Here is a 27909-nt window from a genome sequence, read left to right as displayed (position 1 = left end):
AGCCGCAGAGGCGTCGACGGCGGCGGCGACGACGACGTTCCTCAGTCTTCGGGGTGGGCTCGGCGGCGCTGGCTGGGCTGCGTGGAGGGCTGGGCGGTCAGCGGCGGCGGCCCTAGTGGGGGCCGCGGCGCCATGGGGCGGCGGTAGACGGGCTCGGGCCGGCCAGGCGAGGCGCGGCGGCGCTCATCCGGTCCGCGGCGCCCTTCGGCGGGGCCCGGGGCGGGCGGGCAGGCCCGGGGCGGGGGTCGTCCCGGGCAGCGCGGGGCCGCGGGGCGGGGCTCGCCGGCCGTCGGGGCGCAGGAGGCCTGGGCCGCCGCGAGGAGCCGCCGCCGGTCGCTGGGCCCCGCCGCCGGGCCGCTCGACGACGACGCTCCCGCGGGGGCCCCGCCTGAGGAGGACGCGGCGGCGGCGAGGCCGCGGGAGGCCGCGGGGGATGGAGGAGCGGAAGGAGGAGGGCGAGGCCGAGATCCAGGAGCACGGGCCCGAGCACTGGTTCTCCAAGTGGGAGCGGCAGTGCCTGGCCGAGGCCGAGCAGGACGAGCAGCTGCCCCCCGAGCTGCAGGAGGAGGCGGCGGCCGCCGCGCAGCCCGAGCACAAGCAGCAGAAGCTGTGGCACCTCTTCCAGAACTCGGCCACCGCCGTGGCCCAGCTCTATAAAGGTGAGGCCCGCCGCCGCCATCTTGCGCCGGGCCGCCCCTGCGCCCGGAGCCCCGGCCGCCGGGCCCGGCCGCCGCCCCGCCGCCCCCTCCCCAAAGATGGCGGCGCGGGAGGGCGGCGGGCCCCCGGGAGGCGCCGGCGGCCGGGGCGGCGCGGGGGAGCCCGCCGGGGGCCCGTCCGCTCTGGGGCCCGCCGCCGGGCGCCCCGGGCCGGGGGGCAGGGAGGAGCCCCCGGTCACAAAATGGCGAAGGGAGGCGGCCGCGCCGGGGCGGGGACTGAGGGGCCTCCCCGCGCCGCGCCCCGGCCCCGCTGCGCCTCGGAGCCCCGCGGCCGCCCCTTCCACCCCGCCGCGACCCCCTTCCCGCCGCCCTCCCGCGCGGTGGGGGAGACCGAAACCCTGAACAAAATGGCGAAACCTAATATGGCCGTTGCGGAGCGATCGACGCCCGAGTAACAGTGCTCTCTCTCTGTTTTTCTCTTTCTCGTCCTCTCTCTGTCTCTGTCTTTGTGTCTTCTTTCGTTTTTCAGACCGAGTGTGTCAGCAGCCAGGACTGTCGCTCTGGGTCCCCTTCCAAAACGCAGCCACCGCCGTCACCAACCTCTACAAAGGTAAAGATAACCTTGCTGCAGTGCCGCCGGGGAGGGCCTGCGAGCCCCGCTGTGGCCTCGCTCCCGCCCTGCGCCCGCCCCGCCAGCCCGGCCGCTGTTTCGGGGCGTTGAGAGCTGCCGGGGTGGGCTAGCTGGGCCACCAATTCTCACTTGGGGCGACTGTGACCCCCTCGTCCCCCGGGACGGTTGGGCCTGTCTGGAGGCGTTTCTGAAAGTCATCGCGGAGAGCGGTCTGCTGAGGATCCTGCAGTGCACGGGACAGCCCCTTGCCCACCCCCTTGCCCCAAATGTCAGAGGTGCCACAGTGTCAGGCGGGGAAGCCTTGAGCTGGGAGGCGGCTGAGAGGCGCTTCTCCTTGGAGGGGGGCCCCGGGGAAGACAAGAACGGACGGTTTTGTGCCGCAGAGAGGTGGGAGGGACACTTGTAAGCTCCTCAAGGAAAGGCTTCTTGAGTTCGGCCGCTTCGAGCGTGGTAGTTTGATGGCGCTGACACGCGTGGAGGATAGGCTGATTTGGATAAGCTGCGCGCGTATCAACACGCCGCTCTTCCCCGGCAGCGTCGTCAGATACGTGCCTTCAAAACTACCTAGTGTCTGTCGGTCAGTTGTTGGCAGGAGGTCTGTGATGGGAGTGTGAGTTGATAGACGTGTATTTTATGGTAGTGGCTTTCTGGCGTTAATTCCCCCTTCTCTGTGATGACGTGAAGGTTTGTATGGAGACATTCTTGCCCATTGTGCTCGCTAAGGTAACAATGAGTTTAGATTTTTTACCTTACGATCTTGAAGATTTGGAAACTTGGGTTTGATTTTTGGCAAGGTTTCCATGGAAAAGATTTGAATTTGACTGTTTCCATAAAAATGTAGCTACATCAAATGTTTTCAGATTTCTGGAAGCTTCTGGTAACAGTAATGGAACTTGGTGCATTTCAAAATCGTCAAAATAGGTTGAAACACAGGCTGTGGAGCGACTTGATTCCCGGATTCTTATTGTGTAAGAATGTGGAAATGACGGTAGCATTCTGTAGGAAAAACATCCCATGTTGTGAGATTTCTTGGGTTAGAATTTGCAGTTTTTTGGGACAGTCATTTGAGAACGTAACTTGAAACTGGTGAGTAGAATGTTAATTTAAGGGAATGAGGAAGTAATAGTCCGGGCTTCCCGAAAAAAGGGAAACACAATTAAATGGTGCCCCAGTGGCCAACTTTGATTTTATATAGCTGAGTTCCTGAAATTGTGATTCCTGAGTAAATTTCCTTAATGTCGGTCAGTGCTTGAGGGTCTTGAGCATTCTCTGGAATGGCTCTTGGTTTCATCCAGACAGGGAATTCTGAAATAATACTTAAAACTCATTTTTTGAAAAGCTCAGGTTTCTTGGAGTATAATTTATATACAGTACAAGCATTCCTTTAAGATGTATATCTTGAGTTTGACAAATATACTGCTAAGAAATAGAATATCTCCATCCACGCGCCTGGTGACTGCCGATCTGATTGATGTCTGTATGGTTTTCCTGTTTCTGTAATGTTGTCAGTAGAACTTTACAGTATGTAGCTTTTCGTGTCTGGCTTCTACTGACCATTACGTTTCTGAGATTGATCCGTTGAGTTCACATTGCAGGTATTAAGAGATAGCGCCCTTTTTTTTTTTTTGCTGAGTAGCATGCTTTTGTATGGGGATACCATGGTTTATCCATTCGCTTGTTGCAGTTTTTGTTTAGAGGGGAGGCAACACATTTTGAGTGCCTTGTCTATGCCAGACTCTTCGCCTAGACCATGCAGAAATATGACTGTCCTCTGGCTTTTCTGTTCAGTTTTTGGTGCTGTTGTGTACTTCTAGAATGTATCCCTTTAGGACTAAAGCTGGCAGTTTTCTGTAACGCTAACTCTTCATATAAGATGAGCTCAGAAGCTGAACTCTGAAGTAATCCCTTAATTGATTGATTAGTTGATTTGAAGATCTTGTAATTTACTAGTTTTCTTTGTTCAGAAAACTTAATGAGATACATTAAGTTTTTTTTACAATAAATATTATATGAGGTTTTTGCATTGTTGCAAATGCAGGATTTTTAAACTAGTTTTTTGTATCCTGTTTTTGTAAAATGAAATACGTCCGTTTTTTCCTGATGGAGGAGGTAAGTTGTGGTTTGTGGAATTTGGTAGTGTAGCAACATCAGGGAGAGCATGGATAATGCTCTGCAGATCCTCACATTCTTCGTCCTTTTCAGGGTGTGGTCTTTAGAGAACATCAGTGCTGCACAGCTGTGGGAATAATTGGATACCTTAAATAGAACCAATACAATTAGCAAGGTAGTGTCACAGTGCATGCAGCATTAAGTAGTGGTAAATTTAAATGAGTGTTCACAGTTCTGATTAGATATTTAAATATAATGGACAGGGGGAAGATTTTGGGGGGATCCCTTCAAGTGGGCAGTGCTCCTGTGTGTTGTATGATTAAGCACTTATCTGGCAAGCTAAAAATGGCTCATTCTGCAGCCTGGGAGAGGTTGGCACTTTAACCAGCTTCTCGATAACTCCTAAAATGAGCACAGAGGAAGGTCAGAATTGAGGTAAAAGCCTAGCAGGGGACCCCTTTTTATTGCCCATGGGCTTTTGAAAAATTGAACAGTTGGCTCCTTCGGTTTGGGATATGTCTGGAAGGATTTGGAGGAGAGTGAGTGGGGGTGTTCCCTCAGTGTGGACAGAATTCAGTAAAATGGAGTAGGTGGTCCCTTGTGGTCCACATAGTAGGGCCAGAGTTTGGCATCCTTTTTTGGAAAGGGGAAGAAAAATCGTGATGGCTGGTTCTTGTTGCTACCTTGATTTGATAAATCTAAGAGGGATGATGTTTGTTCAACATTCAGTCGTGTTGTGCCCTGGCCTAGTAATGGTTTTTGATATCTGCAGCTAAAGAAGGGAGTGAGAAGTTAAACTGAGGCGCTTTAGTCTAGCTGGGGTTGATGCTTGCCTGAGAAGTGCTTGACCAAGCCTCTCTGGGTTTGCCTCTTAAATCCACCCCCCCCTCCCCCCCCCCCGTTTCCTCGGGTGAGTGCTTTCAGTCTCTTGTCTCCTGATTCCGCATTAGGGAAGTATTCTCTCTATCTAATTCTGAATTGCTGCTGCTTGCTCAGGAGAGAGGTTGGACTGGCTGTTGTCCTCCAGGACAGGGCTCTCCTGGGTGCCTCAGCGGGTCAGCCCGAGGTGGGGGCTGGTGCCCTAGCTCTTCCGCAGCCCCTCTGAGCCAGTGCTTGATCACACCCTTTAGAGCCCTTCTCAGTGCTTCTCTAACTGTTCTTTCTCTCAGGTTTTTAATGTTTTTTTTTTTTTTTGTGAGGAAGAGCAGCCCTGTGCTAACATCTGCCAATCCTCCTGTTTTTTTTTTTTTTGCTGAGGAAGACTGGCCCTGGGCTAACATCTGTGCCCATCTTCCTCTGCTTCACATGGGACGCCGCCACAGCATGGCTCGCCAAGCAGTGCGTCGGTGCGCGCCCGGGATGCGAACCAGCGAACCCCGGGCCACCGCAGCGGAGGGTGCACACTTAACCGCTTGCGCCACTGGGCTGGCACCATGTTTTTGTTTTTTGGTTCTTGTTTTATGCAAAGCTCCATTTCTTTGCCTCCACACTTTAAAACTGCATCTGAAACTTTGGTTGCATACTGAGTCCTACCACATATGTCCAGAGCTTTCTCTTGGTGGTGTTTATATTAAAGTTGTTTGTGGTTCTCTCCCTGAGCAACGTTTGCCCCCAGGCGCCTCTGTACTCCAGAGGGGCTTGCAGAAGGCCAGCGTTGTAATCCTACGATCTCTGGCCCGGTTGTCCGAGTTCAGGTCTCAGACCGTTATGGCTTGGCCTTGTAGTCCTGGAGACAGATAATGGAGCAAATATTTCACCATTGTGCTCCTTGGTTTTCTCAGCTCTCAGTGGGGCTGAGTACCCACAACTTGGAGCACAAGTTCTTATTTGAGGGCTGGCATATAATGGGTGTTCAAGCGTTGACTCTGTTGGTGGCTAAGTTCTGTTTTTCAGGTGCTTCTCGCTATGGGTAGAGTGCTTAAGATGAAGGGGAGAAATTCTAATTTATTTTTTTTCACTTTTCTTGTGTTGGAATAAGCTTTGTAGCGTGTACTTTCCTTTTTCATCTTTCCCTAAAAGGGCTAAATATAAATAGAATTGATAGGTGAGAAAAACAGTATGATGCCCTTTGAGTCCTTATTTTTGAGACATCTTGATGCCAAATCCTCTTTATAATATGTTGTCTCGCTTCAGTGTAGCCATTTTGGGCCATATGTAAACTGAAAGTGAACTGAACATATTGAAAATTCCAGGTCCAAGTGGCGAGTGATTGACAAAGGACCAGAGAAAGCCTGTTCTACCAAGACAGATACTGGAATTTCAGCTCCTTACAACTTGACTTTCTGGAGCTGGTTTGTGACTGTCCTTGCTAACTTTGAGACTTGGTTCGGTGGCGTAGCGATTAAGTTTGCGCGTTCTGCTTTGGCAGCCTGGGGTTTGCCAGTTCGGATCCTGGGTGCAGACCTTCTCACCGCTCTTCAAGCCATGCTGAGGCGGTGTCCCACGTAGAAGAGCTACAGCTTTACAACTATGATACACAACAGTGTACTGGGGCTTTGGGGAGAAAAAAGGAAAAAGGAAGATTGGCAACAGATGTTAGCGCAGGCCAATCTTCCTCAAAAAAAAAAAAAACTTACTGTGGGTTACAATTAGAAACCCTCAGTCTTACATTTTATTCTTAAACTTGCTATAAAGAAGAGTAGCCTCAGTCATTCCTATTGTCTTTTGTAGATCTGCCTAAATTTTTATAGAAGACATTCCTTTTCTTATGGGTAACTTCTCTGTAAAAGGCTGTTTTGACTGCCGATACAAGTCAGGCTCGCTTCAATGGTATGGACATGGATTGACATCCGTCTAACTCGAAGGCCAAGGATAGGATTGACTTACTCAGCGGCTCAGGCTCCCCTGCTCTGCAGCTCACCACTCGCAGTGTGTGCTCATGCACATACGAGCTTTGTCTTCAGACTGGTTGCAGTATGTTGGCAGCTCACATCTCAGGGCCACTCACTGAAGCTTGGAAGAGCCTGGCACCTTCTTTCCTAGGAGCTACCAGCAAATGACGTCTGTTGGCCAGAATTGGGTCACATGCTTACTCAGAACCAGTGTCATAGCTACGGTTTGGGGTTATGCACAGTAGTCTGGACTCACCACGTGTTCCACCCCCTGAGCTTGTGTGGACAAGCGTCCCCCAGAGCTATCTAAACAGAAACTTGGAGTGCCTTTAGGAAACGGAGGACAAGAATGGATGCCAGGCAGCGTGGCTGCTGCTTCTTCCCTGGTCCCTTTCCTTTGTTTTGTGTGCTAGGTGAAGATTAAAAAAATATAGAAGTTAGTGCTTATTTTTGGGTATTTCTTCGTTAGGAAATACATAGGAGGTGTTTTCTGAAAACATTGGAAAAACAGTTTTATTTTGGCGGTGACTCAGATCTTTGTTTTTAAAAATGAAACGTTTTTAATATATTTTTTCCTGTGGCAGACTGGTTGGTTAGTGCAGATTTAAGAAGTTCAGATATTTGTAGTTATTGGTATTCCTTGGAAGTGTGGCTTTGATCTAGCAGTGTGCTCTTATGGTTGGTAGATCCTCTCAGGAGGACGGGGGATGGCTTCTCTATTGTGAGGAAGGACTGTGTTGTAGAAGGAACTCTGCCACTTACTAACTTGGGGCAAGGCCCTTGAGGCTCAGTTCCTGTTCCTTGTTTGTGAAATTTGGATATCTGTTCTGGCTAACTCATAAGATTTGTGAGTATCAAAAAACTATAGGTAGTAAAATGTGATTAATTTTGATTGTGTATCATGTGAGAAAGTTCTGCATTTGGTCTTCACCTCAGAAATCAGTATGATTCTGTGCCTCCTGCCCCCTGCCAGTGGTGGGAGGATTAGACTTCTAAAAATCTCTCGAATTCAATTTCAGCTGCATATATAAAAACATTAAAAAAAAAAAATGAAACGGGAAGTCGGTTCTGACTTGTATGAATCAGTGTGTTTCTTGAATAAGGAAATGAGTGTGTTGTGATTAAAGGTTAGATTGACATTATGATGCCCTTGGGCTTTGCCTAACCTTTAAGCTTATGGCCCTTTTCCACAGTGGCTTTGGCATCAGTAAAACAGTGTTGGACACAGACTGTCCCAGCAGTTTCTGTGCTCTGCACTTCTAGAACTGGGTGTCGTATTGTCAAGGTTCGGATACATTCAAAACAGTCTTTGGCTGAGAGCCTTCAGGAGGCCACCTGAGTGTGTGTGTGTGTGTGTATCATCCTACTGGACGCTAAATTAAGCTGTAATTATAAGTCTAGTCTAGTCATGCCAAAGATTCTCCAATAAGCATTCAGGTCTTTCCTACTTAGTTTAAGATATGATAGGAGAGTTTTATTTTCAACCCAGTAACTATTTAAAGTCCTGAACATAAGGACTGTATTTTAAATGCTTTATTGTCAAGATGAGATTTTTCTATTTAGGGAAATAACAGATTGGATTAATCTGGGTGGTAAAGTAATTGGATTTGGCTTTCAGGATATGCTGTTAGTGGTATGAAACCAAATTATGCTCAGGCAGTGTAAAAGCATGAACCTGAAGACCTTAAATGTTGTATCTGCTTTTCTCCTTTACCCATCTAGTCTGTAAAAGTCATTGTTTACAAAATCCCTGATTTTTCGTGCGCTCTTGGTTCTGGTGTTGAGACTTGAGCAGTTTTTTTGAGGTGAAATGATTGGTCAGTTGCATAAATTTTAAAAGATGTTCACAACTTATTCCATAGCTGTCATCCATCTAAACCAGTGAAGGTTGAGTTTTCCAACTTTGTTCGGGTCTGTGATTACAGCATCAGCCCCTTGCAGATCTGACTTTTGGGACTTCCTTGTGACTTCAGTCAAAACCAACCAAACTTTTCCAAGCACTTTCTTCCCAGGGTTGTCAGTTTTTTTTTATACCACCTCACATGGCCCCTTCCCTTTGGCTCTTGAGTTTTGTATCAAGTTTAGCTTCTCTTTTTTTGCTGTCTGGTTTGCCTGGTGTACGTTTACAAGCCTCTTCATCTTACTCTGCACTAACCAAGCCTACTTGGAACTTGTTTCTTCTGTCTCTCTCATGCTTCCAACTTTTTTTCCTCCATATTTTCAGTTCTGGGCCTACCTCCATTTGGTTCTTGAAAAACAAAATTTCCTCAGTCATTGTGTTTGGAAACGGAAACTTCTCCAGTTATGAGCTTGATTATAACAATTCTTTTAGGTAAGGCAGGTTTGTAGAAAACTGGTTGCTCCTAGGTTCACACAGTTGACACTTCTCCTCCTTTCTGCGGTCCTGTGGGTTGGGCTTAGTTTGTCTGATGACTTGATTTCTCTTAAAATGCTTCCAGCTCTTTCAGAGTCACTTAAGGTCTAGAGATAGCTTTCCAAGGTCGTCTTATTCGAGTTTATCCACACTTCTCAGGTTGGCTTCATCTGAGTCTTTAAGACTTAAGAGATGAGCAAGTGCTGTATTATCCTCTTAAATGTTATTTGCCTTCAAAATGGAGTTCATGCTTGCTTTGTTATGATGAAATGAGAAATCAGAAGACATTGATTCACATGGTAACTGGACCATTGTTCTAGTAATGAGACAGTGGAGAAATTACTGCATTTCTGAGCTGCTTTTTATATCTGTAAAATTAAAATAGTGTAGTTCCTCAAAGATGTGATGGAGTTTAATTCAAGAGTGAGTGCTCCCATGGACAACTTCTTCCATCTTTAAAAAAAATTTTTTTTTTTACCAATAAGGACTGATCATCTGCTAAGGAATAGGCCTTGTTATAAAAGTTTTGCTTGTGCTGCCCTCTTGCCATCTTTTTTAATAATGCAAATTCTTGCAGCTTGGGAGCCTCTGTGGTGTCTGGATTATTGTCTATCTGTATGGGACACAGCTCTTCATTCATTGATGATTGCTCTTCTTTTCAGAGTCTACTTTAGATGTAACATACAAGGAATCAAGAAAAGTCAAGGCCAGGAAAAGTAATAGAGAAATGATTCTTTGTGTTACCAAGAATTACTGCTTTTACAAAAGGTCTGGGGATAAGGAACCATCTTCTTTAATGTCATTGAAGATATACTGGTGATTTTCTGCTAGCATAGCAGCTAAGCTAGAAATAAATTGCAGTGATTTAAATTTCCAAATACTTTTTTCAACTATATAAAATCACTAAAGTCAGGGATCATTTTATTGAAAACTTGGATTCAGTATATACAGGGGACAGTGTCTACAGGGAGACTGGAAGGCCAGTCTGAGAGATTTCAGGGCAGGATCTTTTGGGAATGGTTATCAGTTACAGAAAACTGTTAGGAACTGGAAGCAGAATGAAAATATGCCTACTTCCGGAAATGAATGAAGCCTTTCCTGTTTCCACTGTGCTGTTTGGTTTGGTGTTGAGTAGTTGATCAGAATTAATTTTCCTGGGACCTGGCCGGTGGTGTAGTGGTTAAGTTTGCACACTCCACTTCGTTGGTTCAGGGTTCGCTGGTTCGGATCCTGGGCGCAGACCTAAACACCGCGCATCAAGCCATGTTGAGGCGGTGTCGCACATAGAGCAGCTAGAAGGATGTACAACCATGACATACAACTATCTCCTGGGACTTTGGGGAGAAAAAAGGAAAACGGGGGGAAGATTGGCAACAGATCTTGGCTCAGGGCCAATCTTTCTCAAAAAAAAAAAAAAAGAATTTTCCCCTATTATTTCTAAAATGTTTGCCACTGCCTTCAGTGTGTTCCCAATTCTTGGTGCTGAACCTGTCAGTAGGAGTGCACCTGCAAAACATGGTAAATGCAGGTGAGCTGGGCCTGAGTGATTTGCAGTATTTAGTCATCTGTTGAATGGTGTGATGCTCCTACTTAGAATTCATGAGAATTTGCTCTTTTCTGGAGGAGAGCAGTATAGCTTAGTGGTTAAGAACCACAGACTCTAAAGCAAAATTCCAGCTCTTGTGTATATTCTGTGACCTTGTAGAGTTAACTCAGTGCTCAGTACCTGTTTCCTCATTTGCAGTAAGGGGGCAGTAGGACCGCTCTCCATATATTCATGTTACCTTTTTTTCTCAGGCGAAGCTGAGTATAGTACTAATAAACATTTAATAATTTACCTATTGTTAGTATTATTAAGCAAGCTAGCTTAATTAGATTAAATATAGCAAAGGTTTTTAGGGAATAGCATTTTAAAAATGGTAATTTGGCTAGCAGTAAGTAGTCCCTCTATTTATATTTAAATATTTTTTTCCTAAGAACTGTGTGATGTGTTAGCTCTGAATTTAGACCATTAAGATTGTCATGTATAACATTTCAAACATGAATGAAGTATGTTTTAATAATTACTGATAGACTTAGAGAACCCCATACTTCCTGGTATTCGTCTTGGTTAACTTGTAAAATGGTTTTCTTAAGAAGAGGATGCAGCATGGCTACTGATCATCATGTGTCTTTTTTCTCATTCTTTCTAACAGAAAGCGTGGATACCCATCAGCGAAGTTTTGATATTGGAATTCAGATTGGCTATCAGCGACGCAATAAGGATGTGTTGGCTTGGGTTAAAAAGCGCAGAAGAACTATTCGTAGAGAAGATTTGATCAGCTTCCTGTGTGGAAAAGTTCCTCCACCACGAAACTCTAGAGCTCCCCCAAGACTGACTGTAGTGTCCCCTAACCGAGCTACTTCAACGGAAACTAGCTCATCTGTAGAGACTGATTTGCAACCCTTCCGGGAAGCCATAGCTCTGCATGGTAAAGCCGTTTAAACATATTTCTTTGGAAAAATGGTTAAGAGTGTGCCTGTGGACCCATTTTCACATTTAGGTTTAGGTACAGATACACTGTCTGTTTTTTTGTCTATTATAGTAACTACTTGCTCCAGAAAATGTTTAAATAGAATGTAAGCTAAGAACTTATATGGGCAATTTTTGAATGTTAGCTAGCCCATCCTAAAAAATGTTTTTAGAAAGTTAGTTTGAGCTTATTGGTGTTACAATAACAGAGTCTTTTACAACATTGATTAGCATTTATTGCTTTACACTTATATTGTACGTGTTTTCTTACTCTTCTGAGTCAAAGAGGAAGTTCTTGTGTCTTAGGAATTCTTACATTTATAATTGCCTGGTCAATGACAGGCAAGAAAGGCAAGTAATTATTGGGCTCGTTCTCATGGGAACTCCCTTTGACACCCTAAGTTACTGAGTGTGCCTGTAGAGGGCGAGAGTTGATGACCCGAGTGGGAGTGGACAGATGTAAGAATAATCAACTTTCCTTATGTCTGTTGTCCCTTAGGTCCTTGCTTTGATAGTCAGGACTGTCAGGACAGTCCATTACCATTTCCCCAGGCCAGACCCGCCATAAAAAGGCGTTGTTGGCTGAGGGGTTTATGTATTACTGGAGAAGCCTGGGGTATGTAGTCAGTAAGTCTGTTGTTGCTTGTTGTTCTCTAATACAGACTTCCAAATAGAACTGGGAGAGGTTTTCTGTATGACGACATTTAATGCTGCTGTAAAAACAAAACAACAACAAAATAATAAGACTTGGTTGAAACCACAGTGAAAACATGGATTGTGCAAGTGACTAAGCAGATAGAAGTAATTAGTGAGTTAGGTCATGAGCGCTGTAAAAAGTTCAAATTTCTGGGCCATAGTGTAGGTCATCCAAAACAAAGTAAGCTGGTAATAAAAATAGTGGGATTTATACGAAGGGCTTCTATATCATTGACGCTTTAGTGCTTATAGAGATTCTTGTTCTCTTTGGCAAACCTTAATTCTTTACCTAAAACCCCAGTCAGGACATGGGGTTGGAAAAAGCGTTGTTCTTTTCCTCCCGATTGTGAGTTTGTTTATAAGTTAAAAAAACATTTATTGCAAGACAGTCCATGAGGTATGGATGCACTACTTAAGACTGCTTGCTGTTTCTAATACAGTAGAAGAGTTAGGCCATCAGAACTTTTGAAACTCAGGCAAAAAAGAGATTGATGTGTTCCTATTGAATTATGAGTTTTATATCTTTACCATTAAGTTTGGAAAAAATTACTAGACGTGTACATAGTTTGTCAGATTAATTGTAGTGCATGGTAGTAGTATTTGATGTTGTCTTCCTTAGGCATTCTCATTTTCTTCCTTTATCATCAAGTGGATTTATGATTCATTCCATACTTCTCTTGTTAAAGTGTCTTTTTTCTGTGTTATACTATACTTGAGAAGATAGTTTTAAGAAACATAAATGGCACTCTTGTTATAAAATCTTAATGCAGTTGTAGATATTGTAAAAAGGACAAGCCAGCTCCCCCCAAAAAACTTCTACTATAACCTTCAACTTCCATTACATTTTCTTAAGTTGAATCTGTTAACTGGTGATTTATTATTTTCCTGAACTTTGGGAGTTTTAGTGATGATGTAGTTTTAGGAAGAGATTGTTTATAGTTTTGACTTAGGTTTAAATTGTGAGGGTTTAAAAACTGTAATTACAATTTGACATAGGTTTAAACTGTGAGTGTTAAAAACTTTTAATTACAAAGCTATGTTAGAAAAATAATCTTTCCCTTCAATAAACTTACCAAGTAGCACCAATCTAGAGTATGTTGGAGACTCAGTGTACTCTTATTCCTAGAGTTTGTACACCAAGTTATTGTAGTTGAAATAGTGTTGTGGTGCAGTAATAGGACCCCTCGAAAGAGTATACAGAAACATAAGTTATATTGAGCCTTGTGCTCTGGTGGTTTTAGGGAACATCAATGTGTTGAGGGGAGTACTAGTCTTATTTGAGTATTTAAAGTAATTTGAATGATTTCTAGTAATAGGGCATTGTTAACTAAATTGTAATTCAGGTTAATGACTAACTTTATAGCCAGGTGGCCTTATGATTGCTTTATTCAATAGTCTGTAAATAGAAGTGAAAACTGTTTAGATGATCTTTTAAAATATATTTGGAAACATCTTGATTAGGCTACATGTCAGAATTTGGTTTTGCATATAATTTGCTTAGCCAAATCTATGAAATATAAGGGACTTCAAATTGAAGTTCTTGGAGTTCTGCGTTGGAGGGAGGGTCTAAATTCGTGAAGTTTTGGAGTGCTTGAGGGGACGTAGGAAAAGAATTGATATGTTGAAGCAGACTTCCTAAGTTTATAATCAAACTAAACATGAGTGTAGGAGGTCATAGTGATTTCCTGGGGATCCTACCCCTTTTTCTAAGAGAGGATAATTCTCCCCCATAGTTTTTCTTTATCCTAAATACAAGCCTGCACCAAATGCACCCATATGTACCTAAGATATGCCTTTATCTGAAGAAAAATGGCCAAGACATAAGATGCTTACAAAGTATTTTATGTAGACAGTGAGGGTGTGATAATGAGTAAGATCTTCTGATCAATACCCTCATCAGCCTTAGACCTTAAGTACACTGTTTCAATCAAAAACACATCAGTTAATGGTTATCAAACAGTTTTAATCTAAAGGGTCGACGAATGGATATTGAGGCTTAAAGAACATAATCCAGTGCTTTATTTTGGCAGTTGTCTGCAACATATTGCTTATTTTCTGTGTACCATGGGATCTAGTTATCTGAATATTAAACTCACAGAGAAATCTAAGAAATACATAAGCATGTGCTAAATTGATTTCTGTCATTGCCTTGTTGATCCTTGTCTTAAAATAAGAATATTTTTCAAAATTTACTGAGAGCTGAATTAATACCTGGCACCTCATTTTTATGTGAACAGAAAATTTCGGATAGACCAAAAATCATCTGGACCATTTTGTCATTCTATACCTTTCTGATTATCTCTCTTTCAGGTCATCCTTTCTCTTCCGGAGCTTTTCCTTTCCTTGTTCCCTCTTCTTAGGCTACTGGGCCTCTCTGACCTTTCCTCAGGCTCTTTCACTGACTTAGATTACATTCCCAGGATTCTAGCCTTAGCCACCTCCTCCTGCAGGCCCTTCAAGAGCCATCTCAGTCTTAGTTTCTAAAATGTGTGCTTCTGGTGTAGACCTTCTCTCCTGACTCTGTGCCCTGTTGTCCTCTGGTGGACGTCTCCACCAGGGTGTCCCACAGGCGTTTGTCTCACACAAGGTTTCAACCTGAACTAAGCCTTCCAGCCCCCCAAACAGCAGATACTTGTCTTTTCCTCCTTTAGCCCTTCAGCAGGCGTGTACATGGCAGATTTTGTGCAGTCTCTAGGAGTGTATAAATGGATAGAGTGCTTCCTTTTCTGTTGAGGTGAACACGTACTTGGGTAATTTATTTTACCATCGTGACTGTGGTGTGTGTAAATGTCCATTTCTGGAGGCAGAAATGGACATTTCACAGTGCAGCCTGGCCAGGGCTTCCGAGGAGCCCTCTGGAATAATCTCCTTCCTGCTCTTGCTTCCCAGCCCTGAGTTGACCCATCACTAGTCCATCTTTCCCGGGCTCACTGGAGAGATCTTTTTGATCTGTCACTTCGTTGAAAAAAAAGCCTTTGTTTACCTATGGCCTGTAGGGTGAAGTCAGAACTCAGCACGGCATTGCAAGACCCTTCTGATTTGGTCCTGACCTTGGGTCAGATATCTTAGCCGTACTGTCCAGTCTGTTGAGAGCTTTTCTCTCTGCCTGTTCATCCTTTAAGACTGATCGCATGTCTCTTCTGTGATGAAGCTTTCCTTGTTCTCCCCGTTCCCTCAAGCCTTCCCTGAACTGTGCGTCTCCTCTCCCAGTTTGTTTCCATGGCTGTTCCTTCCAATAGACTGCGCTGTGTTAGGGCAGGGGCCTGGTCTTGGAGCTTCCGGCTTTAACAGAACCTGCCAGAGAACCTGGTGTAGGTGTGTTTTGAGTTTAACACCGGTGAAGTGAAGGGATACAGCACAGTGGGGCAGAGGACCTTTAGAGAGCGTTGAGGATTGCAGGTTCCTAGTGACTACAATAAGGGTAGAATGTAACAGGTGTGCCTTAGGAGTAGTGCTACAGAGTAAACTCCTCAAATTAGAACAACGGAGACTGGGGGTTGGGCCTGAGGATGCTACACCATTATAGCTCTTCTTTTAGCGTTTACTTTGTGTCAGCACCCTGCTGAGGAAGGGCTCAGGTAATCCTGACACTTACCCCAGGTTATTGCCATTTTATTGATGAAGAAAGGCTTATTTGGCTAAATTGGAACAGATCAAGTAAGTCGTAGGCTAGATATTCCAGATATGTCTGCTCCAGAATGCGTGTTCTTAACCTCCGTGGCTCTATATTTGTACATTTGAGGTCCCCCCTTGTAGGTGTGGGGGGTGGATGGGAAAGGTCTCTAGGCTTGTTTTTCTTTGAAGACATCAGAAAAATACATGAGTGTTGTATCTGTTTCTGGGGTTTTTCTCCATGGGTGAATCTGGTTGAGTAGGCTTGAAGATGAATGGCTTGTGACCTGCTATATTTCTGGTTCACTTTAGTAGGAAGAGTATGTAGGCTTTGTGTATAGGCTACATTCCCAGTATGACGTTGGGCAAGATGGTTAACCTCTCCAAGGCAGTCTTGGTGAAAGGTGATGTATTAAATGAGAAACTGAGCAGAGTACTTACCCTTTCACAACACTGTGTAAGTGTTCTTTGCCTTGAGAGGAGGACTTCTGGTTCGTTCTCAGTCCTGTGAGCGCCCTCTGCCTCTGGATGGCATTACTGTAAAAATAGCCCCGGAGCTCCAGTGGCCTTTGAGGATACTTTCCCTTCCATTTTCAGTAAGAGTGGCTTTTTAGATTGCAGTTATCGCTCCAGGGGGAGCGATAATTTAAAATTTGTTAACTACTTTCTTGTGTTACTTGCTAAGATCTTGAGCTTGTTTCATGTGGATATAAACCGGTGAAGTTGATGATGTTCTCTGTACTGGATGGAGAGAGAGGTTCTAAGTTGACTTGCCCAAGCTAGTGCTGTGTCTGGAAAGCCCTAGATTGAAATCTGCTCTCCTCCTGCTGAGCTCTGTTTGTCTTCAAGAGGATTAGGTGAAAAGGGTCCAGGGTAAGAGCGGGGCGTGTGTTCATGGAGGGAAGATGGAGACCTGGGTGGGAGAGGAAGCTGGATGCCAAGTCAGGCTCGACTCATTTGATAACTTTGTTCAAGCCTTTCTCTCACTCACATCATCTCAGAGGTGGTCTCTGTAACAGGTTTCTGGCTCTGGTTCAGACTTAAAATCAGAGACACTTGGTTTTAGTTCCAAAAGTCATTTTGATGACGTTCTTAACTGCAGTACTAGGAGCTAACCCCACTGGGCCTGGGTTCACCCTCTAAAATTCATCACTTCAGACTCAAAGGCCTCTAGCATGCAGAGTCTGGTGTAATAGGCATTGGTGGGAACCATTGCTGTCATTGGCATTTGGCTTTAAGATACCACCTTGCCCAATTTTAAGTTTCTTTTATGTTTAAAACAAGTTTGAAAAAGACAGTGGGCTAGTGCATCCGCTGGTGTGAGTGCTGAGAGGACTCTGGCAGAGGCAGGCAGTCTCGGCTCTAATATGACACTGAGAATGCAAAAAAAGGGAAAGAAACAAAAGGGAAGGCTTTTTTAAAGAAAGCAGTTTGTGAGTTGACAGCTTCTTAGTGAGTGTTGAAGTCTGAAGCCTTTTTGGTTGAAAACTCTTCTTTTTCTTTTTATGGATGTGGTGGTGTGAGTTCTGATTTCTGCAATTAAAATCCCTCTGTGGAAGATGTGGTCTTTCAAAATGAAGTGTACAGTGTCATTCTGTAGCCTTTCCTATTGCCCAACATGTACTGAACCCAGTCAATACCAATCACTCTGTTGATTAGAGGCTTAGTAGTAGGGGCAGGTGATCCAGAGATGAATCACTCTCTTCCAGGAGTTTCTACCCTCATAGAATTATCTGAGACCTTGCAAGTGTGTAAACCCAGGCTGGCAGATTGAGGCACAGTGCCCTCACCCTAGGAGTTATAGGCTCCATTTCTGCATTTCTGGCTTTTCCTTTTTTGTTGTTGTTGTAACAGAGTCTTTCTCTGGGCTACTTAAAGATCCTTATTCTCTCTTAAATCATTAAGTTGCTTGACAGATTCTTGGATCTGGAGAAACTGGAAGTAGGGCCTTAAAAATGCAATCATTTGAAATCGTATTCAGGGGTATAAGGTCAGATGGGAATTTTTACCTAGAAAAAATGTAAGGCAAATTCCCAGTTTGTCGTACTAAATACGTAAAACTGATACCTTCTTCCCCTGGAGTTTATGGAAAGCTGTGATTCTAGGCAGCCTGAACCAATTGGATTTTCTTGCTCCTTTGAGCACAGGTTTTTGTAGCTTTTGTTATTTTGTCAAAACGTTCTTTGGCCTCTGTGCACTACAGTGATATAGAAGACAAGTTACCAAATTTTGGTGAGAACAAATCTTCCTGGTAAGATTTCCTAGACAGTTGAGATCCGGTACATTTAAGTAGAAGTTTAAGTATTTGTGCTTGGTTCTCCCCCCCTTTCTGTCACTTTTCATCCCTTCCATGGATAAAGCTAAATATTTAGAAACAAATTTTGACGGTTAACACAAGTACTTAGGTTAAGTACTTTTAAACTGATGGTACAATGTAAAAGAAACTCGGTGCAATTTTCTGTTGTAGAGGACTCATGGGAACTGACCTGTGTGGGGTGTATATCCATCCACCTTTTACAGTCCCCTTTTCTCCTCTTGCCCACACTCTAGCACAGTGTGTGGAACGCAGTAGATTCTTAGTGAATGCATGTTGAATGTTGCAGTCTGCATCTTTCTGAAGTAACAGAACTGTCAATAGTTATTTATCAGTAAAATGTCTTAAAAACTTTTTGGAAATTAAGATGTAAGAGATTAATGCACCAAAGCAATCTCATCTCTTAATTGCTTCAAATTGATTATTTCAAAGAATATTCTTCAATTAAAATTCCTCTGAAGGCTGGAATTTCTAAATTAATGCCCTTTGTTAAAACCAGCTTCTGAGAACGAGAACAATTAAAGGCAATTAAGATAGCATTCAACTTTTAATGGAAAGTTGGCATTTTTTGTATATTAAGATTAGATATTAGCTACTGAAGTTTCTGGGGGTAGAACTTAACTAAAGCTTCTAACATCAATGGTACAACATTGCTTTGACCTTGTAATAAACTTTTGGTGGACATTTTTTTCATTGAGGTTAAGGAGTCCATGCAGCCATGCCTCAAAGCCAGTTTACTCACGTGGTTCTTACTTAATAATCCATTGGTAGTTATGACACAGTTTAACATTTGAGTTTAATTTTTTTACTAGTTTTCTGATTTATAAGTACTAATTTCTTGGAAAATTTGAAAATTTCCGAAAAGTAAAAATTTCAGTATTCTGTTATCCCACTATACAGAGATAACTGCAGTTAAATGTTTGGTGCATTTTCTTCCAGTTTTTTTTTTCAATGTATAAATATTAAAATTATTTCATAGTTCAGATCATACTGCATATATGGTACTGTATCTTGCTTTTTTCATTTTAACGTCGTGAGCATTTTTCCCATGGCATTAAAACTGTCTTTGAAAAATTGAAAGCATTTTGGGCTGTCAGCATAACTGAAAATGTTTTTTTGGTGTGACACATGTATCTTTGTAATTGGTTTGATTTAGTGTGCTTTACTTCAATAAAAATTCAGTATTACAATTTACAGATTGGGGGTGGGGAGTGGTATCTACTTCAAATTACCAAAGTCTTCCTAGTAGATTTGCTTTTTCAATGATTGAACTCCTCCCCTGGTGCATTTAAGACACGACATTTACACACGAGTGCTTGCTTGCTTAAAATCAGAACACAACTTTGTACAAAGGGAGTGCTATCAATTTGAATAGTGCAATTCATTTCAAATGCAAGAATGCCAGTTTCTTAGGGTTCCCCGTCAGATGTTAATCACTTTGTTCAAGCTGTGGGGATTTCAAATCCCTGCTTTCTACTGGAGATGAGAAAACTGGTGGAGTGGATTGCAGAGGGTCCTGAACCCGTGCTGCGTGGATCAACAGTAGTCACGGTCTGCTTCTCTCCTGGGGGTCAGCTCTGCTCTGGCAGGTGCTGCAGGGCGTTGGGAAGCAGTAGAGAGGTAGATGCGGCCTCCAGGCCACGGCTACCCAAGGCAGGGAGGGAGCTTCACTGGGTTCTGCATTTGCTCTTTCTGTGCCTGTGTGTGACCTAACTCTGTGCTGGTAAACTGGAATTACATGTAATTAATTTTGAAAACAGGATTTTCTTATTACCCTAAGCATGAACTTGGTATGAAAATAATAGTTATGTGCTACTTTTAACAATTTACCATGTAACCTAAATTCCTATAACCTGGACTGTAATGCTGTTTTAGCTCCAGTGGGAGCTTTCTTTTCAAAGTATGATTGAATCATCCTGATCTTTTTTTCCCACTCCTGCACTAATCATTACAAATGGATGCAGAAACTTTAAAACTGAGAAGTTTATCTTGTGTTAAGCAATTGAGACTTTTCTGTCTAATCATACTACTTGTTCTACTGCTTTTGTCAATTGATATTCCCATGGCCCTTTTGAAAAAGTGTGTTTTTGGTAGAAATTAAGTTTTATGCCCTTGGGCGTTATAACTTAGTTTTTAGTTCTGAAGCCTGTTTAGATTCTCTGTACTTGTATAGGCCTGACTGTTCATGTGGTCAGCTAAGGTTTCCTAAAGCATCTTCTAGTAGCTGTCACTGGTTTATAAAATAAAATTTGGGCTGTTTAAAATATATATTTTTTGGTTGTTAATCTTAATTTTTTTTTGACACCGTGAAAAAGTCTTTTTGGGGAAGATTAGATAGTTAAACTTGGAAAAGAATTTTCACTGCTGAGCGTGGATAATATGTAGGTAATGCTGCACATGGTGATTTTGCTTTAGCTGACAAACTAAGCCGCACGTCATCCACCCCACCGAAGAAAGATGGTGATTTCCCGGAAGTTACTGGGGAATTTTCAGATTGACAAAACTGACGTTTAATGTCTCTTCTTTTTCATGGAGAATAGCGGTGAGGTGCCTGTTCCCTTCTGATGGAGTGCTTTATGAGCCTTGGGTGTTTGTCCTTCGTGTTAAGTGTGCTGCCCTGCTGCTTCTACCTTACAAGAAGGGCACTGGGGTGGGGTTTGTTGAGTTCTTTTGTAGTTTCAGATGATAAAGGTATCCTGAGTTTAATTACTGAAGTAGCCCGGTTTCCTGCTGACGACCCAAATCTTGCGGTATAATTACGTTTAGAACCTCCTACATTATGAAACAAGTATGAAAAGGTTATCATATCAAGTACGCGGACATCTTTTAGCAGTATGTCATGGGCAGTGAGATGAGAAAAAAAGAGGCACAGCTCTCCCCTCAGGGAGTTTACAGTCTTAGTGGAGAACTTACAAAAAGAAAAACCAGCAATTTGGGAATGATTGAGTTTTAAACTTGATGGTGAAGATTTAAGTGAAGAGGGCTGCCTGGTTTATTTCCTGTCCTTGGAGAGGTGAATAAACAACAGCTTTGGATTCCAAAATGTGGGCTAGAACTTACAAGCATTCTGTTTGTTTCAGAATCCAATGAAGGTTATGTGCCAGGCACCGTGTTAAGTTCATTAGATACAGGTGAAAAGATACTGTCTGTAGGATGAGATGAATGATTCTTCTGTGCTATATAAAATTAGCCTGAGATGTTTCTTTCCCTTTCTCTTATTTATTCATTTTTAATAAACCTGTGTGGGCTGGGGGAGCAGTGCAGTTTCTTTTTGAAGATGTTAAATTTGAGATATCCAACAGGCAGAAATATGGATGGGTCCTTGAGCTCAGGAGAAATGCCTGCTTGGGTGGCACCGATTTGGAAAACAAGGCACTGTGGGTAAGCTGAGGGGTCAAGGATATCACCCTGGGTGACACCAACCTGTCGGGCAGAAGAGAAGCCCACAGAGGCCACTGAGGAAGGAGCTGGCAGGCTGGAGAAGAGGAAGGAGCGGAGAGTGTCAAGCAGGAGGGAGGAGGAGCCAGCAAGAGATTAAAAGGAGAGGTAGGAGAGCCAGGAAAGAAGCCTCAGAGGGAGCAGGTGCAGGAGGAACGAGGGGCCGAGGTCGGCAGGCAGGGAGTAACGTGGGAAGGGTTAAGGAAATGCAGATCATTTGATGTTGGCAATGCACAATTCATTCTTACCGTGGGAGTGAAGAGAGCAAGAAGGGAGAGGAACTGTTGAAAGAAGTGAGGCCCAAGAGGCAGGCAGGGCCCCAGACCCTGAAGCCACTTCATGCTAAAATAATTCAGACTGTAAGAGGAGGCAGTATAGCAGTGGATAGGGATACAGATTCTGCTAGAGTTTGAGGCCCAGCTCTTGCTTGGTAGCTGTGTGACCCTGAGTGGCTTACTTTTAACCTTGGTTTTTCATCTGCAAAACGGAGATAACACAGATGTCATAGGGTTATTTTGAGGGTGAAATTAAAAAGTACTTCATGTAGTGCCTGACACGGGAAGTACTCTAATGTTAGAGCTTTTATTTTATTTTAATAGGCGTTAGCCTTGGCAAGGTTTAGAGCCAGAGAGGGTCACGATCAGGTTTCCTCTGGTCACCAGTGGGTAGGGACGATGCATCTTCCACAGGGAGAGCAGTGAGGGGGCTGGTTTGTTCCTCGAGGGGGGAGTTGAGGGCCGTTTAGGGGAGATGTGTGGTCTGCCGAGCATGATCAGCATGTATGGGAGGTGGTTGAGGCCATGGGTGTGAGGATGTTCACAGAGTGTTTGTAGAGTAAGAACAATGTCAAAGCGAATTTAACAGATTTGATGTGATAGGAAGCAGAGAATCCTTTTTCAACTTAATGTTCAAATTTCAATCACATTTATAGAGTATAAAATTAGAACGGGCCTCTATGAAACCAACCTCTAAGCTTATTTTAAAATCTAAGATACAAAAAACATTGATTATGCTAGATCATGTTATATCAATTTAGTCAGGCCATAGCAAATCCCTGTGTGAGGCTAGAATAGCGTAAGGGGAAATGCATAAGAAGGAAAGTCCACTGTCAGTGATGTTAGGTTTTTAACTTCAGTGCTATGGTTTCTGTTTCCTGGCTCTCATGCCTTTCACAGGTTTATCCTGAACGTTTAGGAGTGGAACATAGGTTTGCCTCCTCAGCTGTTCAAGAGTTTAAGGAATGAGTGTCCAAATTGAGTGCTGGGTCTATCCTGGATTAAGTAACTCAACATCGGAAGTAAAGTAGCAGATTTTTTTTCTACCAGCCTCGCCCGCCACCACTTCTCTAAAGGATTATAGACTATACTGAGTTAGGCTGTTCTAAGGGATATCTACCAAAGATAGTCCAGACCTTGGGTGATCATATGGCCCGATTTGTCCGGGGCAGACTCACTTCATACTTGATGTCCTAGCAAAATTTTTAATAGTGACCCTTTTTCAGGCTCAATAGTGTACTGTTTTGGATGATCAATTATGAAGTCACCTTATCTGGAGGGGATGTTGGAACAAGCCCACGCAGGCCTGGAAATGATCGCTGTTCCCCTGTGTGAGCACAGAAGTATCAGAGAGATCTTTTGGAATAGTAACCTCAGATAACCAAAATGTACTCCTGTTGAAAGCAAGCACCTCCTGTCCCCAGCTGTAAATTAATACAGTATGTATCTCATAGAATAGGTGGGAGGATTTCATGATACATTTGTATACTTAGCACGGTGCTTGCCACATAATAAGCTTCCAATAATTGGTAGTGACCAATATTGTAAATGTTGGTAGAATTACCAATAAAACATCTCATATGTCAAAGCCAGATGATTCGTTTTTCCGGAATCAAACTTAACTGCTCCCTGGTGACCCCTTACAAAGAAAAGAGGCAGACGTCCTTTGACACTGTGACAACATTGGAAGTAAAGTGGGTTGCTTTCAAGAGGGTTAAATAATCGAGCAAGTCTAAAACCTTTTTTCTTCTTCCTAGGTCTTAGTGGTGCAATGGCTAGTATAAGCGTGCGTTCGAGTACCCCAGGCTCTCCTACACATGTAAGCAGTGGATCGAATGCTAGTCGAAGGAGAAATGGACTCCATGATGTCGATTTGAACACTTTCATATCAGAAGAAATGGCACTCCACTTGGACAATGGTGGAACTAGAAAGCGTACCTCAGCCCAGTGTGGCGATGTCATTACAGACTCACCAACCCATAAACGCAACAGAATGATCTAAACTGCAAACATTTTCACACCCACCATGCTGCTTGAAAGCCACTTGATCCTCAACATATACTATTATTGCAAAGGAAACATGAGGCCATCTTCCCTTGTTCACTGTTTAAGACAAGTGAATTCTCTAGTGGTTGCCATAAAAGGAAGTTCTAGGTATTTCCAGTAGATGCCTCTTGTAACTATGGCTTTCTTAAAACTATAATCCTAGCAGAGGACATCAGATATCGTGTAGTCGTTAGCAAGATCATCATAGGCAAACATATCCGTTCCAAGGCTAAAAGTGACCTTAACTGTATTTATTCTCAAAGGGAAAGGAAATATCAGATGTTTATTTGGTTATAGAATGCCCTTTTTTTTTTTTTGTCCATTTCCTGCTGTGTTGAGTATTTTGCTTCAACAGTATTGCCAGATTCCTAAAATTGTCTAAAACACACGATTTGGCTTCCTTGTCAAATCTGCAGGCTTCCATTTTTGCAGCAGCACTGTACCATGCACCTGGTTTCTCTATAGTAACAGTGTGCAACTTCTAATTATTGGACTGTGCCCTGTTTTTAGTTTTCAAAGCAGTTTCTAATTCTGGTGATTGTGTGATATATAGAGGTGCTATGATGGTCATGCAATTAATACTTAATATTGAATCAATACACAGAACTTTATTGGATTCACTTTGTGTGTGTTAGTGCTCTAAAAGTAGCAATATTATTAAATTGCCCCCAGATTAACCCCGTAGGCTTAAAATACTCAGTTTTAAGACAAGTACTACTTCCCAGTCAGGGTACTGTCCTTATGGTAAATGTAAACATGTAGACTGCATTCAAGGTGACCTCAAGTAGAGAGGTCATGAACTTTGAGAATGGGCTTCCTTTTTGGTTCAGTATTAGTGAGAGGGAGATGGATGGTGGTAGGGTAGGTATTTATTGTAAGCTTTTGTATCCTGTTGGACATTTCTCATGAATACACTGATTTGTGCAGTTTCCATTGGAATGGGTGGAAGATAAAGGTCTTATCTGCTAATTATGTGATCACAACTTAAATAGCAAAACCCAACTCTCCAATCCCTCTCCTCAAAAGTGCAGTTTGGAATCTCATTCTGGAAAAGATGGAATCGCATGGAGGTTCTCTAGATGTTAGGTAGACCTAAATTAAAGTTCTGAATAGATTCCTCTTTTGAGTAAATATAAGACCTCTTGTAGCTACAATGTTTTAGAGCATGTTTCATCTTCATTTTTAATATCTTGAACTGAATGATAGTCTTTTTTAGATGAAGAACTGATGTCAGCCTGCCAGGTACTGTAATTTATTCTATCATATTATTATATTATATATCAAGTAGGACAGTGAAAATGTTTCCTTGCAGACTTGTAGTCCAGTGTCAGTTACTTCCTGTTTTTATCCTTAAAAGACCATTGCAAATCAGTGTAAGGGTTTTTCCAGTAATTACTCACAGCACTTTGTTAAAGTTTGCCATTTCTTCAGCCATTTAGTAATACCTTTCTGTGAAGAAACTTTGCTAAGTTAACTATAATATTCATTGACTGGGTGGGATGTGAATGGGATGTTAGAAATGTGTGAACTGAAGTTCTGTATTCATTATAGATATAGCCCTTATTTAAAACAGTCAATTCCATACTAAAACTAGGAATGAAAGTGAGGTATTTCTAAATTTTTGCAAAAGTGGATCATTTTTTGTTTGAATATAATGGCAGGAAGAATTATAGCAGTCTGTCATTTTACCTGAAACGGACAAGCCTATGTATTATGAATACTTTCAAGCTTCCCTTTGGAATATGCCAAGAAATGCATTGGAATTATCTTTGTTTTTCTATCGTTGTAAATTTAGATTCTGGAGTTTGGTGGTGTGAAGCGTTGCTCACAAGTGGCCAGAACTCCTATTCCTACAGAATTTTGAGACCGAGGGACACATATTTAATCTCCCCTTTATGCCTTTGTTCTAGTTCCTCTTTCCAAGTTGAGTAACATTTTATTTTTTGGTTATTTTTGTTTTAGTTGGTGCTCTGAAATTTAATCTCAGTACCCTTTACTCTCGATTGTCAAATTTTGGTAAAACACGTGCCATTTTCTTTGGTAAGATAAAGCAGGTCTTAATGTCTGCCAGAACACAATTTATATGCCTTATTGGCTCCATTAAACTTTTTAAAAACTTTAGCATTCGTTACTTTTTTCCATCGCATTTAATCTCAAATGCTGTTTGTCCCCTAATCCGTAACTCCTGCCCTCCCCCCCTCCGTCCCATTGCTCTCATGTGCCACCTGAGCACAGAATAACCCTGAGACCTAGGAGTAGAAAGGGAAATGATTTCTCTTAGGAAAACTTAGTTCTTGTTTGAAGACTTTCTTTGTGCCATTTTATATGCAAAACAAATCATGGAAGATTGCATATTTGTGTGGTACTTTTTAAATGATGTTGATTTTTTTTTCAGTCTCTTGAACAGTGTAGGCTGAATTTTAAAACTTAACAGTTGACTTTGGGGGAACAGAACCTCTTTTCATCTTAAGCTCGAGTTTCTGATTCTTTTCGACATCATGGCTCATTAGTTCTGTTCCTGTCCCCCTAACTTGGCGTGAGTGGGTTGAGTTCATCCTTATACTGCAGTGTTCTGAGCATGACTGAAGCATTAAAAACTTCGTTATAATGTTTAGTATTTTATAGAGCGAAATGAATGGAAAGCATTTGGCTGAATCTAAACACCTGCAGTCAAATTCTTCCATGTGGTTCACCCAACTGGAGTAGTGGTACACACCTGAAATCATTCAATGAATAAATAATTGAAAAACCAAAAAACTCTGGGGCTTGTCTGCAGTTTTGTTTTGGTCACCACATCTGAATAACTTTTTGATGTAATCAAACAAAGTTGAGGCTTTTGAAAAAGAACTAGCCTTCTAAATGTTTTTTCCAAGGGCTATTGGAACTCCTTAAACTTGAGTCATCATGGCTTTGGGCCTTAAGGTTTCTGGACAGCCATGAAAGCTGGGCTAGCTTCTTGTAAGAGGGGATGGCCAAGGTCTGACAGAGGGTGTCACACGGGTGACGCGAGGGCAGTGAAGGTGCAAGATGCCCAGAGATGATATGGAAATGGGTCCTGTAGCTGGGGACACGGGTGGACAGCACAGTTAATTTTAGAAAATTATTATAAACAAATCATTAAATTTTTGGCATGATTACTACCTGAATTTTTTGAGAAGTGTAGTGACCATGTTAGCAGATTTATCTCATTGCATTTTATTTCATATAGTTTGGGACAACCTGCCACTTCATCCGTTAGATCGATTACTGAGGTGTCTAGTTATGAGCTTGGGAATCTTCAGAGAGATAATCTGGGCTCTTGGAATGGAGTGACTTGAAAAGTTCTGCCAGAAGAAACTCTTTGTTTATTTTAAAGTTAAAAGAAACTGAAGATTCATCTGTTTAATTTAGTTACAGGAGGTTGTTCTGATCAGATATTTGTAGTACCTGCTTCCCTCTTTGAAAGCTGTTACAACTGTGATCAGTTCAGACGACTGTACCTCATAAGTGTAGCTTCCAAACCCCACACTGGAATGTGTCCGAGGTGTATGACGTTTTAGTGGGGACGTTTCGGCTGTCACTCCGTGTGATACTGATGCATTGGACGTGGTGAGATCCGGGGTTTTACTTCCCATGGTGGGATCTGCGTGTTCTTTCTGAAGTTCAGCAGATGGCAGCCTGTGACGTGAGAGGGTTTTGAGGGTCCAACACGAATTTTGTGGCCCTCGGCAAACCTGGGAATTTTGTTGCTATTCCAAGTTGCTGATGGCCCCTCATTTGTATGGAGTTAATAATGCTTTAAAAAAACATTTGAAACTGCAAAAATCCAGCCACACAGCAGCTTATAGTGTATGCAGGTCTTTCTACATCAGAATATATATGGTGATATTTTTTGACCAAATAGTATTCCATTGTATGGATGGGCCTTTATGGAGGTCACAGTTTTTCATAGTCGTAGGGCAGCAGTGAGTATTCTAGCTTCTTTAAGTTTCTGTAGGATAAATTTCTAAGGTAAAATTGCTAGGTCAAAGGAATTCATATTTAAAATATTGATAGGTCCTACCAGAGTACCTTCTGCAAGGTACCAGTCAATACTCCTATCAACGTGGTTATGAGAGTGCCTTCTCCCCTACATCTTAGCCAGTGTTGGGTATCTGTACTGCTTGCAGGCAGAAATAATCTTACGATTTTCATTTGCTTTTTGCCCCCTCGTGTGAAGGAAGAATCTTCTTGAAATCATGTGGATTTGAATGCTGACTCCACCACTTACTAGGTGTGGGAACCTGGGTAAGTTGGCCTCACTGGGCTCAGTTTCATCATCCGTGGAAGAGGTATAATAGAAAAAAATGGTGCGAAGCTTTGTGACTTGAATTCCTTGGCTACATTTACATCTACATTTATAATCTGCCTCTCATCAGTGGAGCCCTTGAGAACTC

At 42.7% G+C, this 27909-nt stretch overlaps 1 protein-coding gene across 1 annotated transcript; it reads left to right on the top strand.

Moving 5' to 3' along the window:
- The first annotated feature begins 55 nt into the window (after positions 1–55).
- On the top strand, positions 56–25615 carry HAPSTR1 (HUWE1 associated protein modifying stress responses). Its single transcript, XM_058570081.1, has 4 exons — positions 56–659; positions 1186–1266; positions 10797–11072; positions 23206–25615. The coding sequence occupies exons 1-4, from the start codon at positions 434–436 to the stop codon at positions 23448–23450; spliced, it is 828 nt and encodes a 275-aa protein (XP_058426064.1). The 5' UTR covers positions 56–433; the 3' UTR covers positions 23451–25615.
- Positions 25616–27909: the final 2294 nt, after the last annotated feature.

This window comes from Diceros bicornis, chromosome 26, assembly GCF_020826845.1.
Source record: "Diceros bicornis minor isolate mBicDic1 chromosome 26, mDicBic1.mat.cur, whole genome shotgun sequence".
NCBI lineage: Eukaryota > Metazoa > Chordata > Mammalia > Perissodactyla > Rhinocerotidae > Diceros > Diceros bicornis.
The sequence above is the reverse complement of the archived record's forward strand: the minus strand, read 5'-3'. Positions and strand labels throughout refer to the sequence as shown.